Raw genomic sequence first — 15,970 nt, 5'->3', positions numbered from 1 at the left:
GATTGAAGTCACAGTCACGGTGGTGTGGTGGAGTGTTTCTGGAAGTCTTTATGAATTATAATTGATTCACTGGTCACTATCTAATGAACGTTGGACTCTGTTTTAAAACTGGACACTTTATTTACTTATTCATAGAATTTATTGCAACTATTCACTTCACAGGGTGTTGCTATTATAGTATAAAGTGGTAACAATCAATGTTATTTATGTTATGTGTATACTTTATTGGATACATTTGAGCTGAGATTGTGTATTATTCGCATATTCACTGAGAATTTAGCACCGCTCATTCCACACTGCTTGGTAGGATTTTTGCACATTATTATTTATTTAGAGTGGCAGCAAGTGTTGTTGCTTTTTTTGATATTTTTTGTTTTGTTTTGTTTTAGTGTAAGCGCAGTGGTGATACACAGGTGTGAGGGCGGAAGTGTGTATTGTTTTTAAAGAAGAAATGCTGCAGGTTAAGGGCCGGTTCACACTGCGGGCGATGCGAGGCGACACGACTCGCCGCAGTGTGACAAGTCGCCCCCGTTCTGTACAATGGAACCGTTCTGAGAGGAGCGACTCGAGTCGCTCCGACTCAGAAAAAAGGTTCCTGTACTACTTCTGGGCGACCTCGGGGCGACTTGCATTGACTTCTATACAGAAGTCATCTGCAAGTTGCCGCTGAGGTCGCGGCAGGACGCGGCGAGGCAAGTCGGTGTCGCCTCGCATCGCCTGCAGTGTGAACCGGCCCTTACCCTCACTCAGACTGACAGAACAGGGATTCAATCCTAATGACCATCATCGCTATTAAACAAGGATTACAGGAACCAAGGCTTTGTAGAAAATGACAGATGACATCCCCCACATCATTACACACCAGGGCCGATTTTCTTTCATTGTTGCACCAGGAAGGAAAAATGTTACATATAGCAACCAAAGTACATCCCAGAATCTAAACTTGTGAGAAACCAAACATGGAATCTTTAGTTTTAAGCCATTGGCACATACGAGTATACCCATTCTGTGTAATCTACAAGGAAAACAATGCTGGAAGTGCAATGATCTGTGTCATCCTAAATCAGGCATACATGGCCAATATCTTATCAGTTGTCACAAAGGGTTCTGTCCATTCTCTTATATAGTTATTCAGGCTAAAAGTCTAAATAATAGATCTTTTAGGAACTTTTCAGCATGCTCAGGGATGCTATAACTGTTTCATCAATTGGACACTTACCATTTAATATACAGCTTTTGCAAGTGATCCTCAAATCGAATCCCTCACTTGCAAGAACTGCATATCAGAGGACTAATGCACTGGTTTTGGCCTCCAGTAAAAGAGGTGAGTGAGAGAAGGGAGAAAGACAGCCTGTGAAACATTGAATTATGTTATATAGCAAGGTTAAATATTTTACATACGTTTCTTCATCAGCCCGGGAGGCAGTGACTGCCGCTCTTCAAACTGGGGCCCAGGAAGGAGTTTTAGGACCTCCTCAATGCTTCTCCAACCAGGCCGGACCAGTATTTGTGCCAGACGGACACTGAGAGGAGCATAGCCACTGTACACATAGGAGATGTCATTTGGATTCTAAATAGAATAAAAATAGCTGGGCTTAGAATAGTTTTTTCATACAAGTCATATGGTAAATAGAGAAAGCAAATGACAAACAGTGCAGCGTGCCTTCTACAGTCAAAACTAAAGCCGGCCATAGATGGAGCAACTTTCTTTCGTGCAACCATGGGTAGCTCCCTTGCGCGTGCGTGCAATTCTTGCTAGCGGCTATGTCCACTGGCAATAGTTGCATGAAAAATGCAACAGGCTGGTTGTATCCAAGTTGATTGATCAATTTTGGTACAATCAATCAGCCTGCGCATATATGGTTTCGAATCTCGGCCGGTTCGGCAGGCCCAAACCGTCCATGGCTGGCTTTAGAGGCAGATTTGTTTAAAATGACCAAAAAGAAAAAAAAAAAAATTAGGCGTTATTGCCTGTAGAAACAAATTCTCGTTTAAAATATACATGTTATAATAGAAGTATGGAGGCTGCCATAACTGACCACCTTTTGAAAATACTAGTTGCTCGGCCGCTATGATGAGTCACTTTAAATAATTTCAGTTACCCATCTGAAACAAGCATGTAGATCTTTAAAGTCACAGAAAGGATGGAGACTGGCCACCTTTCCCTATGCATTATTCTTGCCACCGCTTGTCCCAGGCAAGTGCTCAGAGCCAGGACAAGCAGCCACTATAAAGTGTCTCATCTTCCTAGCTACGTTGTTGGACAGCTGTGGGAGAAAATTAAGTGCCCAGTCCGATCTCATAGCTAGGCTTAGGAAGCACCTAGCGACATGGGGCAATGGGGGTTATTTACGAATGGCAAATCCACTTTGCACTACAAGTGCAGTCGCTCTAAATCGAAGGGGTAGATCTGAAATGAGTGGGAGCTCTGCTGATTTTATCATCCAATCACGTGCAAGCTAAAATGATGTTTATTTTCCTTGCATGTCCCCCTCGGATTTACAGGGACTTTACTTCCAAGTGAACTTTCAGTGCACCTTCAAATGCACTTGCAGTGCAAAGTAGATTTGCCTTTAGTAAATAAACCCCAAAGTATTACTTGTACTTTGTTCCATGAGGAGTAAAACAGTGAAAAAACAATGATCTTTTAGATGTTCCCATCTGTAGATTTGTTTCAGGTCAGACAATTAACATGTTCAAGAAAAAAAATAAAAAAAAGTCAGCCGCCACGCCACAGCTTACCTTTAAACCAGGGGTAGGCAAAATCAGCCCCCACATAGCTGTGGTGAAACTACAAATCCCATCATGCCTCTGGGAGTCATGCCTGTGATTGTCAGGATCTTGCAATGTCTCATGGGACTTGTAGTTTAAAGCTGGAGGGACAAGATTGCCTACCCCTGCTTTAAACCTTACCATTAACTGAAATGCATAATTAGTTGCTACTGACAAGAACACCACTTTTTTTGCTCACTTTTCTGTCTCCATTTTAAAAAATATAAACAGATACATCCATTATAGAAAAAAAAAAAAAAAAAGTACCAATAACTTATCAAATCAGCGAAAAACATATTTTGTTTGGAAACTATGGGCTTTGCATATTAAAATGTGCCTTATGCCATACTGTACCATGGGCCCCAGCTCACCTGCTCATTGACATCATCCATCCAAAGTCGTAAGGTCTTCCTGATAGTAGGATAATTATTCCTGCTACTAGTCTGGGATTTTAAAAGCCCTGCCTTTTCCAAATTGTGCAATGTCAAAATGTGTTGATATCCATAAGTCTGCATGAAGAAAAATAGATAGTTTCATACATTGAAAAAAAGACAAAGAAAAGGGGAATAGATTAATTAAAGCTGAACTGAACCCGCTACCATCTTAGGGTCTATGTAGACCTGCAGGTACTATGGTGCTGATACTGACACATGGACCGGCTAAATATGTGCTAGATAGTTTTTGCACATTGTTTTGTAAGCACTAACAGAAACGGTTTATATTAAACTTAAATAATGGGGGGCATGGCCTGGACCCGCATGGTATGAAGAGTGTCGCTTGCTCAAAAGCCATCACCGCAAATCCTGGGGTTAAGATTGCTTCCTGTGCCCCACAATCCAGTCTACCGATATCTCATACCCACAGTGATCATGCCAGCACCTAAAAAGGTGACAGATAAACAAACAATCGTGAAGCAGGACAAATAAATATTGACTTAAGGAAAGAGGGCCTCGGGAGAAAATGGCGCCGACACACCACCTCATGTGGACTAGGCCGCGGGGGACACTGCACGTGTGCTGGAAGCAATTTTGGCTGCCAGACCCCCCCCTCCCCCCCAGGGTGCATCTCTCCAGACCTTTGTTGCAAAAATGTTGAATTTCCGTGACTGGGGTGCTGTCCTCCGCCTCACTAGAGTGAAGGGCAACATTCCCTTCAAGAACAGCGAGACCAAGGTTTTCCCTGACTTCTCCATGGAGGTCCAGAAGAAGAGGGCACACTTTCCCGAAGCCAAAGCGACAACTAAGCATCCAACATTATTCATAAGCCATGCTTTTTCCCCACCAGGCTACGCGTAGTTGGAGAAGACAGGGCCCATTTCTTTGATACACCAGAAGCGGTCTTCGCCTGGCTGGAGGACAGAGCGACGCCTGACCAAGCACCCACCTAAAAAGAGACACAGCCAACAGACACTGATGTATTCCCAGTCTCTGCCGTGGTGGAAGACACGCAGAACACATCACGTCCCAGTGTGCTTTGTACTCCCTGCCCAATTCCCCCCATGCCTCTACATGTTGGCTGTTTCCACTTTGAACTGCCCCCGATGCATCACTCTTCTCTTGGACATACCCACTGCCCCCTTTGCCCGATTATCCCTCTCCTAGCCCATCCTCTGTACCTTATGGGGGTAGGTAATGATTGAAGCCCCAAACATTTGGCTTCTTTTGCAAGCTACCACAATTATGACGTCCGAGACGTGGACTCAAATACCCATATCCTCGTTTCCCCCATGCAGTCTATCCTGAAAGTCTAACACCGGGAGTCTAACTCCTCACGCTGCTGCTCGCTCTGCAGCAGATAATCGTCCCCCTAGTTACGGGAGCCCTAACAGGCCCTGCTATTGTCAAACTTAAATAATGAGTGCTCAGTCCAAAAATAGTGTTACTTCTGTATTCAGGATCCAAAGACAACAAGATCCGTGACAACTTAAACAGGTTCACTCCTAACCTGCCCAAATGTTTTGGGATATCTAAAAAGGATATTCACAGATACAAGACCATGGCCACATGATTTGGTTCAGCTTTTAGTGAAGTTTAAACAGACACTTTGTCCAAATTAACTATTACCCGTCAGTAACAGATGCAGCAGCTGTTTGCACTGTAAAAACTGAATATAGCTTCAGCTATATATAGTATACAGCGCTATATTCTGGCAGCAGGGTGGGAAATTCCTGTCCTGATCCCAGAACAAAACAGTCAGGCTGAGTGCTTTCATTCACAGGGAGCTTTGTGTTCTATGAATGAATAAAAAGCTTTCTTTGATTGGCTGAGGTGGAGAGCTGGACAGATGACATCAATAGTTCCACCTCAGCCAATTGGAGAATGTTTTGTATTCATTGATAAATACCATGATTCTTGTGAATGGCTAAGCAGCATTCAGTCTGATTTGATTTTGTTCTGGAAGCAGCATGGTATGTTCCCATCCCACTGCCAGAATATAGCGCTGTATACTGAGGCTACATACAGTGCACACAGCTGCTGCATCTGTTAGTGAAGGTAATACTTTCATTGGACCAGCTTGGTCCAAACAAACTATTTAAGCCCTGGACCAATTGTCAGCCTAAGGACCAGAGGTCTTTTTAAAATTTCGCACTGCACTGCTTTAACTGGTAATTGCGCAGTTATGCAATGTTGTACCCAAACTAAATTTGCGTCCTTTTCTTCCCACAAATAGAGCTTTCTTTTGATGGTATTTGATTGCCTCTGCAATTTTTATTTTTTACGATATAAATGGAAAAAGACTGAAAATTTTGAAAAAAAAAAAATATATATTTTCTACTTTTTGTTATAAGAAAAATCGAATAAACTCAATTTTAGTCATACATTTAGGGCAAAATGTATTCAGCCACGTCTTTAAGAAAAAAAAAAAAAAAAAAAAAAAAAAAGGCAATAAGCGTATATTTATTGGTTTGCGCAAAAGTTATAGCGTCTACAAACTAGAGTACATTTTCTGTAATTTACACAGCTTTTAATTTATGACTGCCTATCTCATTTCTTGAGGTGCTAAAATGGCAGGGCAGTACAAACCCCACCCCCAAATGACCCCATTTTGGAAAGTAGACACCCCAAGGAAATTGCTGAGGGGCATGTTGAATATTTTTTTATTTTTTTGTCCCAAGTGATTGAATAATGACAAAAAAAAAAAAAAAAAAAAAAAGTTTACAAAAAGTTGTCACTAAATGATATATTGCTCACACATACCATAAAATATATATATATATATATATATATATATATATATATATATATATATATATATATATATTGCTTCTCGTGAGTACGGGGATACCACATGTGGGGGACTTTTTGGGAGTCTAGCCGTGTACGGCACCCCGAAAACCAATCACTGCCTTCAGGATTTCTAAGGGTGCAAATTTTTGATCTCCCTCCTCACTACCTATCACAGTTTCGAAGGCCATAAAATGCCAAAATAGCACAAAACCCCCCCCAAATGACCCCATTTTGGAAAGTAGACTCCCCAAGCTATTTACTGAGAGGCATGTTGAGTCCATGGAACATTTTATATTTTGCCACGTTGCGGGAATATTACAAACTTTTTTTTTTGCACAAAGTTGTCACTAAATGATATATTGCTCACACATGCTATGAGCATAAGTGGAATTACACCCCTAAATAAATTCTGCTGCTTCTCCTGAGTACGGGGATACCACACGTGGGGGACTTTTTGGGAGCCTAGCCGCATACGGGACCCCGAAAACCAAGCACTGCCTTCAGGATTTAAATATAAAACGCTACCAAAAAAAAAAAAAAAAAACTGTTAGCGATTGCAGGGATCAAGCCTGACTCTGCGAACGCTGCAGTTATGCGTTTTGTAAGTGACAGTGATCGATCGATACTGCACTTGGGTGGGCTGGGCGGAGGGGCAAAACGCAGGTGCTAGCAGGTATCTGGGCTGATTCCGCTAACAATGCATTTTTTTGGAACCCTAAACTGCTGGGGACGATAGTATAGATCTGATCAGATCAGATATTGATCTGTTCAGATACTATACCACTACGGGAGGTGTATGCTTTGCGCGTGGGTGTTAGCGGTACTGGCACTAACCTAGTGCTGCCTGGGGCAACGCAGACCCTATCTGACCCTAAAACCTAATTGATATCACCCGCCGGGTGAGCAGGGGGTTAAACCTTTATTGGGTAATAAATGGTGGGCGCCCTGATGCTATAAAAAGCAAACGAACTAACCAGAGTCACCCGGTAACACTTATACGGTGATCACTGGTGAAAGGGTTAACTAGGGGCAATCAGGGGGTTAAAACCTTTATTAGGTAGTATATGGGGGTCCCTGACGCTATATAAAAACCTGACGGGGTGACAGTGTGCCTATGTGTACCTACATGTCAGTGTAGTGTTGGTGCACACTTACTACGTTTTCTCTCCTCGCAGTCCGGTCAAAAAGACCGCCCTGAGCAGAGTGACATCACTTCCTCCTGCCTGTGTTTACACTACACAGGCAGGGGAAGCTTCTCATTCGCCAGGAGCGATTGAGAGGGGATGGCCAGAAACCAACAGCCATCCCCTCATCCCGGATCGCTCCTGAAGCGAAACGGACCGCCGCAGCCAGCGGACCCCCACCCACTGGAAGGCAGGCACATACGGGTACGTGCTTGTGCCCGTCCGTGCCATTCTGCCGATGTATATTACATGCGGCGGTCCTTAAGTGGTTAAACTTCAGTAAAAGCTGGAGATAAATTTGACCCCTACTACAGCTATATTTACTTTATTATCTTTTTATGCTAGAAAATGCATAGTCTTGTCTTGGAAGAGTTTCTCCTCCATCTGTGGCATCCTGGAAGGCTTTGGTGAAAAAGACCCTACCCCTTTACAAAGCCACATATTTGAACAGGGGGGCGCTTCTTACATTTGATAAGGTCGGGGGGATGGGAGGCTTCAAAAAATATGTTTCAAATGCATTATAAAAAAGAGGATTCATAAAAACCTGTGTACACAAGCTCAAAGATTGGCACTACTTTTGACAATTTCAAATTAATTTCCTCAGCAGGCATTTCACATACAAAAACAATGTGTTTAAGTCACCTGCAGAATCTCCTTCTTGTAGAAGTCCAGCACTTTCTGCTTGAGCCCAGTGTTGCACACAGACTGAAGGCAGATTAGTCGTAAGACTTCTATCAGGGGGTCTCTCTTTGCAATGCGATCTTCTATGTGGGGGTTTACCTGGTTCAAAACAAAAAATAAAGAAATATAACTTAAATTTAACAGGATTTTCTTTTTACCTGGAGATTTATCTGACACCTTTTGAAGGAGGGGCAGATGGCTACTAAAACCTAGCAGTCACCAGAAGCACAGTTGATAATGGCACTATTACATTTATTGACATATTCCTACAGAATATTCCTCCAAGTTATTGAAATATTTTCCCCTTCTTGGTCAGGGAGTGTGCAGACTGAGAAAACATGGGAATAAATGGGATAACTAGTTAAGTTCTTGCTACACTAAAACACCCCATCTGGTTGCTATAAAGAGAACTACAAACAGACATTATTATTATTATTATTATTAATAAAAATAAATAGCATTCTAATAGTATATTATATAGAACCAACAGGTTACACAGCGCTTTACAACTTAAATGAAGTACAGTTGCAAAGCAATTGAAGACAAGAGGGAAAGGAGGACCTTACCCTGAAAGTTTGCAATCAAAAAAAAGGGGAGACCAAGTGATTCAAAAAAGGTAATAACAACTGGTGATTGAGAAAATAAATACATTTGGAGAAAATGCCATTTCAGTTGTTGAGGAAAGCCTGTCCTGCTTTTACCAAAGAAATTCCATTTTCAGAATCACTTAAAAAGGCACACAGACTAGAAAAACTCACAGATTCTGGAGAATGGCAGAGGCAAGCATGTGGGAGGAGATGAAGAGGGAACTAGAAAGCAGGAGGTCTTGAGAGAAACAAAGAAGACATTTTTTCAAAGATATACATTTTAGTTATTTTCTGAAAAAGGTTGTACAAAAATAATAATAAAAAAATTATATATATATATATATATATATATATATATATATATATATATATATATATACATACATACATACATACATACATACATACAAGAGAAAAGACATACAAACATCAAATGTCTAACCTACATCAACCACAGACGTTACGGATACAATGAGTACCACAGTGCAAGAATAATAAACAGGCCCATGATGTGGATTAGAAAATGATTCTAATATCCTGGGTCTAGAGAGCTCAATGTGAGTTGACTAGAAATCCATTTAGCCCATATTTTATCAAAAAGAAGACAGTTTTGGCAATTTAAAAATAGAACCAACCTTGTCTGTGTCAAAACCTGACATAAATTCTTGCTCCACTGTTAATTTATCAAAAAAATCCTCTGAAGCTGAAAAGAAATAAAAACACACTAGGTCAAAATAGCATTCTTGAAAATCGTAACAAAGCATAATAAATATTTGCCTATTCTATTATACATTAGAAACAGAAGTGCTCACATGAATGCGTCTCTAATTTAAAGAGATGCCTCAACAATCTAAAAGGTAGGGATGGGTACCGTTGATTTAAAATTGAGACAAAATACCTGGGGCTGCCCCAAACAGGCCCCTGGTAAGAATCGAGAAATTGGGACCATCTCCGTACCCAAGGATTAAGCAGAAATGATAATAAAAATAACATTTTAGTAATAGAAAAACCATGATTAAAACAATTTTACAAGACTATATACAATCAATGGTTACAACCATGCATTGTTCATACAAAAGGTTTCAAGGAGTCTATGAACCCTAAAGATCATAACGGGGCACTGATTTGTAGAGCTTGACACAGTCCTCTACATGTTTTGTGGTTTGGGCCGCTTCCTCAGGAGGTGCTTCTCTGTAATAATTAATAAATAAAAAAATATATAATTTCATAAGTACCTGAATTGGACTTGGTATCAGCCTTTTGTAATTCCTTGTAGAGCACCACTTAGGCTGGGAACTTATCAGGTGAGGCATCAGAAAAACTATGCCAATAAGGTAAAGCTGACAGGAGTAGTGAGCATAGAGAAAATATTGTCAGTCTGCTGCTGCTCCTTCACTTTATTATTAATAGGGTAGTTTCAGATGTGTATTATTTAATTGTACCAGAAAAAGTAGTATGCTCTGTTCCAGAGCTGTGGGAAATCCCAGGTTTGTCTCAAGTTCAACGTTAACAATTTCAATGACAATCTTACAAAAGGATGGGATGACTCTGCCTGCAGGAGTTTAACCACTAGAGATCCGCGCTATAGCAAAATGACGGCTACAGCGCAGACATGCTTTGCCGAGAAGCCTTTGCAGAGCGGCACGCTCTGATCAGCGAGTCTGAGACTCGCCTGATCACAGATCGGAGTAAGGGGTCAATCCCGACCCCTTACCATGTGTTAAGCTGTCAGCCAATGACAGCTGATCATGTGATGACAACAGAGCCAGTAAATCGGCTATTTTTCCTCCTCGGTCCCGATCACGGCGAGCTGGTGCCAGCTCATCAGTGCCCACCTGCCCCCTGCCAGTGCCACCTAAGTATAGGCAATAGTGTCACCCATCAGTGCCCACAATCTGCCTCAACAGTGCTGCACCTCAGTGCCACATATCCGTGCCCATCAGTGCCACACACACACACACACACACACACACACACACACACACACACACACACACACACACACACACACACACGTTTGGGGGTTCTAAGTCATTTTCTAGCAAAAAATAAATAAAAAATTATTTTAAGCTTGTAAAATATGAAGTCTGAAAAATAGGCCCAGTCCTTAAGTGGATAATGAGTCTGACAAGAATGCAATATATGGAGAATTATCCTGCAGCTCCTTAAACCAAGATCCGGGACCAGACCAGATGGTGTACATCGTAAAGAACATTGCAGCAAGGAGCGCAAGAGTTTGTAAAACCGGTATCACAATTCTTTATTAAAAAAACAGCACACTTGAATCAAATATGCCTGTATCCAGCTTAGTGCAAAAAAAGGGAGATGGCATATACAATGCCAAAGACCACTAACACACACCTCAGATCAGTGAGCCTCCATTCAATGCCGCCAGAGAAGGTAACAGCCGGTGGCTTCTGCGGACGTACTTCATGCACCTCTCAAACCAAGCAGAACACAGCAACACAGCAGTAGGTGGGTGGAAAAGCTTTTTTATTTATTTCAGAAAAAGGAAAAAAAAAAAGTTACATAAACAGAGCCTCCGGGCATTCCCCGGCTCGAGGTGTATAAAACATTAGGCAAGGCATACCATACCTTACTACGGCCTACATTAGTTCAACAAACAACCCCATAGCTTGCTGCTAACAATAACAGGATAAGTGCAATGCTCAGAAATTTACATAAATATGTGATATACGACAGGTATCCCCCAAGAACAGTCAGAGGAACCACCATCTCATATGTAAAATCTAATCAGAAGGATAGGCCTACAGGGTTTTCTCGTTCTACAGTTATCGTTTCAGACTCTAGCCATATGTTCCAAACCTTTTGAAACCTTAGGGGGCATCCTCTACTGGAGTATGTTTCTTTATATAAGGGTACTGCGAGGTTGACTAGTGATTTCCATGCATTCAGTGTAAGGGCAGACGTGGGAGCCCTCTACTTGAGTATGATGAGTTTCCTGGCATAAAAGAGAAGCAATCCTAGTAGTGTACAAACTGCCCTTGAAGGGGCAAGACCATCCCCCAGGCCAAGTAGACAAATCTCTAACTTTTAATGACCAGTAATGCTGTACATCGGGGCATGACCAGATCATATGTAAGAAACCCACTGAGTCAGCTCGACAGCGCCAACACTGTGACATAGTCTGGGTATATTTTGTGAAGCCTGTATGGAGTATAATAAAACTTGTGTAATATTTTAAACTGGATCAACCGATCTCTAGAAGAGACCAGGTGTCCAAAGGGGGAATCCCAGTCCTCCCCATCCAACTCCGGCAGCTCCGATGCCCAATAGTCACAAAGTCTCTCTAAACACTTGATGCACGGTAGGCTGCAGAGCCTTGTAAATTGTGGATAATGGTTTAGTTATTGTCTCTTGACATAAAAGCGATTCTGTGTTTGACTGGCAAAGGGTCAGGGGAGAGCCCCTGAACTGTACCCTGTAGGCGTGGCGGAGCTTTAGGAACCAGAAGTATACATTAGGCAAGTCAAATCTAGATTTGAGTTGGTCAAATGTCAGCAGTGTGCCATTCTCACAAATATGATGTAAATATTGGATACCCCATGACGCCCATATGACCGGGTCCAGGATAGAGTAGAATTCAGGTAGGGAAGGATTAATCCATAGTGGAGTATTTGGGGAACGCACCTGGGGGTCAGCCACCCAGGGGCTGGCCACCCCAGACCATGCTCTGAGCACTGTTTTCATTGAGGCAGTGAGGGGATGTGGAGACCTGGTACCTTTAAATAAAACGTTCCGCAGTGCTCTGAATGACCCCACAATGGGAGCCTCCAAGGCAACTGCTGCATTGGTGGCATCCAACATGAGCCAGTTATGAGCATGGGTAAGCACCCCTGCAATAAAATAAAGGAAGAAATCAGGGCAGGCTAGGCCCCCCCGGGTCCAAGGTCTTTGAAGAATAGTCAATCGAAATTGGGGGGGGGGGGGGGGCGGAGCCCCACAAAAAAAAAAACTGCGAGAGTATCCGTTTAAAAAGTGCATTGGGTATCCACATTGAAGAATGGCGCACTACATACAAATAGAGGGGGGAAGTAGTTTCATTTTAATTAAATTGATCCTTCCAATCAATGTGAGGGGGAGGTTAGCCCACACTTTCAACCTGTTTTGAGAAATTTGTAGGAGAGGAAGAAAGTTAAGCCTACAGAAGTCCTGTACTCTTGGGGAAATATGAATGCCAAGATATTTTACACTCTCAGCCCATTGTAGTGGAAGTGATGGATCTGCTAACTGTGTAGCACCTGGGTCAACTGGCATTATCTGGGATTTGTCCCAGTTAATTCTTAGCCCTGACATGTCAGCAAAGAGTGAGAGGAGCTCTAAACGCTGCCCAGAGGGAGGGTCCGGTTCCCGGAGGAAAAGGATGCCATCATCAGCATAAAGTGCTATTTTTTCCTCCAGGGATCCGACCCGCATCCGAGGACCGTAGTGCAACAGCTAGGTGCTTGACCATCAGGGAAAAAAAGAGCGGGGGATAGAGGACACCCCTGTTGGGTGCCCCGCTCAACCGGAAAAGAAGAGGATAACACCCCTCCAAGTTTAATCTGTGACGTTGGTTTCTAGTATAAGAGCTGAATCCATTTTGTAAAAGTGGGGCCAAAACCATATATCTTGAGTACCTCCTCCATGCAAGGCCAGGCAACAGAATCAAATGCCTTTTGTAGGTCCAAGGCAACCAAGACTCTGGTACTCTGTTCTGTAGGAGGAATTTGTAAGTGGGTGAACACACTACAAATATTAAATATCCGTCGACTTTCCTGGCATGAAGCCAGTTTGATCCATATTTACTGAGAACAGGAGGATCCCCATCAGTCTGGTGGCTAACACTTTCGTTAGTATCTTTAAATCATAATTTAGAAGGGATATGGTCGATATGTTGAACAGTATGAGGCATCCTTCCCTGGCTTTTGTATCAGTACTATGTGAGCTTGCGACTGAGTCAGGTAGGTTTCCTGCTTCTAAACTAAGGGCATAGAACTTTTGGACACAGTACATCTTGTACCAGTTTTGTTAGGGGGAAGTGAGCGAATTGCTGTTTCAATCTTGGTCACTGAGAGCTCCTACTCTGTAAAAGTTGCCAGAGTCAGTTCGTAGAGATACAAGAGGTGGTCAAGCTATACAACAAGGCGTAGAAAACGTTGAATTCATTGAGGATGTCAGTCAGGTTTGACGTGAACCGACCCCCCCCCCCCCCCCCCCCCCCCCAACAGCAGTATGTATTGTGGGTATAACCTTTTAAATTTGGAGTCGCCACCAGACTGGCTAGGAGCCTCCTGCAACACATTTTAAGGGCCCCACCATGCCAAGGCTTGACAAAGGGGGGTGGGACCCTGAAACATGTTGCCAACCACCCACTCCTGTGATGCTGTGTGGTGCTTGGTCTGAGAGGTGCATGAAGTATGGCCGTAGACGATGCCAGCTGTCATCTTCTCTGGCAGGTGCGGTGCCAATGCATTGAGGCTCACTGATCTGAGTAGTCTGTGCGTGTGGTCTTTGGCATTGTATATAAGCCATCTCCCTTCTGCACTCTGAGCTGGATACAGGCCTCGTTGATGTAATTGTGCTGTGTTTTAAAAAAATATAATCGGTTTTACAAACTCCTGCGCCCCTGCTGCTTTGTTCTTTACCATCTGACATTATCTTAAAGTGGGGTGCCCCCAAAAAAAAAAAAAAAATTATATTATATTATATTATTAAGTCATTATTAAGTCAGCAGCTACAAATACTGCAGCTGCTGACTTTTAATAATCAGAAGTTCCCCTCGTTCCCCGCTCGCGGCACCGGCATCCTTACTGTGGGCACCCGGCTGTGGCTTCACAGCCGGCACCCACTGCGCGAGCGCCGTGATACGCTGCACAGTCATCTTGGACACGTGAAAGGTCCCAGATGACCGTACAGCGCGAGGAGAAGTGATGTCACCAGCCCGGGCATTGAAGAAGGCAGACTACGAGGGACCCCCCTAGCAACAGGCATTTAGAGGGGGGAGTAAAAAAAAATTTTTTTTATGAATTTTAAGCCTTTTTGGTGGCAACACCACTTTAAGTTATATACAGGACCCTGGCAGACAGGGCAGCAGAAATGCTAATGTTGGTGCTTGTGAGGACAAGGGAGATTACATGGAAGAGATGTAGAGTCAGTATCATTGGTATGAGGAAGGCTAACCAAGTATGTTGATGGGAGGGAGGAGGGAGGAGGGAGGGAGGGAGGGAGGGGAGGACGAGGAGGACGAGGAGGAAGAAGAAGAGGGTAACAGTTCAAAAAATTCTTCAGAATAATATGCGCTTGCTGATAATACTGTATAAAACAATGAGACATCTTACTTGTTATATCCTTAATGAGTTCAGCAATGGATGTATGGTTGGCTAAGGATGCCCTTTCAGCCTGCATATGAGGCAGCTGGGACACAAACTGCTTGATCTCTCCCACAGTTTTAGCATTGTGTCTCCCCTAAAGCAGTAATAAAAATAAAATTATAAATAAACCTGAAAAATCTGACATGTTACAACAAACAAGTTATGCATTACAAGTATAAATTAAGGGAATAGACGTATGTTAGCAGCAATGCCAGCTTTGAATTACTTCAAAAACTGGGGATATTGTTTCCATGTCTCTTCCAGGATGTACGGCGACATACTTGTACACCAAGACCAACAGGAAATATCTTCTCTGTTTAATTTGTATAAATCTAAAACTGGCTAAACTGATAAGTTAATATAGCAACACAATCTAGTGTAAGAGTTCTATAGCCCTGTAGTTCCGATTCCATCCATGGCAAACTGTCAGGTCAGGACAGTGAAGTCAGCTACCCTTTTATAAACCCAGTAATAACACAACATCCATGGATAATAGTAAATGCATGCTGACCAGTAAATTAAACTATGCAATGTAACAAGCAGCTGTCACCTAGGAAAACACCAGAGTAAGTGCTCATGCACACGGACGTTTTAAAAAAACTGGCTGCAAAGCTAGCTCTGACATCTTGAAAAAAATAAAATAAAAAATAAAAAAAAAATTGGCGTTAAAAACTAGATTTTTACCGCGTTTTGCATTGGCGTTTTTGCGCGTTTAGCGTTAAGTAGCGTTTTTTAAAGAAACACATCTCTTGGCTATAGCACTCCCAAATTTCCCACAATGCCACAGAAAATATGTGACGCGTTTTTGCGCGTCTATGCGCATTTTTCCGCGATTTGCGTTTTTTACAGCTCTAGCTCCACGCCACGGAACGCACTGTTCCTGTTTTTTTTTTTTACAGCTTAAAAACGCCTACGGCATTTGCAGTTCAAAAACGCCTAGGTGGGCATGAAGCCATAGACTACCATGGACAGCCTTTTTTAAGCTGCAAAAAAAGCTAAAAAAAAATCAGCTGTAAAAACGTCTGTGTGCATGAGGCCTAAACGTCTAGTACTGGCAATATCCTTAAGAATGTCCTATTGTTTATAAATGTAGCTTTTACTGAAAGCACTAAAAAGTATCCAACAGTAGCTACTGTCAGTACCTG

The 15,970-nt window shown here is 42.5% G+C and overlaps 1 protein-coding gene across 1 annotated transcript in view; it reads right to left on the bottom strand.

Annotated features, from left to right (window-relative positions):
* The window catches only part of VPS33A (VPS33A core subunit of CORVET and HOPS complexes), a 33,369-nt gene that overhangs the window by 3,579 nt on the left and 13,820 nt on the right, over nt 1-15,970 (bottom strand). The window contains exons 8-12 of the mRNA XM_077461952.1: nt 14,793-14,919; nt 9,087-9,154; nt 7,826-7,963; nt 3,144-3,281; nt 1,402-1,570 (exon numbers count right to left, since the gene is read on the bottom strand). Of these exons, the coding sequence (XP_077318078.1) occupies nt 1,402-1,570; nt 3,144-3,281; nt 7,826-7,963; nt 9,087-9,154; nt 14,793-14,919 (640 nt within the window). The remainder of the gene's footprint in view (nt 1-1,401; nt 1,571-3,143; nt 3,282-7,825; nt 7,964-9,086; nt 9,155-14,792; nt 14,920-15,970) is intronic.

Source organism: Lithobates pipiens, unplaced genomic scaffold, assembly GCF_037356315.1.
Source record: "Lithobates pipiens isolate NorthernLeopardFrog02 unplaced genomic scaffold, aLitPip1_a1.2 Scaffold_3, whole genome shotgun sequence".
In the NCBI taxonomy this organism is placed as follows: domain Eukaryota; kingdom Metazoa; phylum Chordata; class Amphibia; order Anura; family Ranidae; genus Lithobates; species Lithobates pipiens.
Note: the sequence above shows the minus strand (reverse complement) of the source record. Positions and strands in the feature narration are given on the sequence as shown.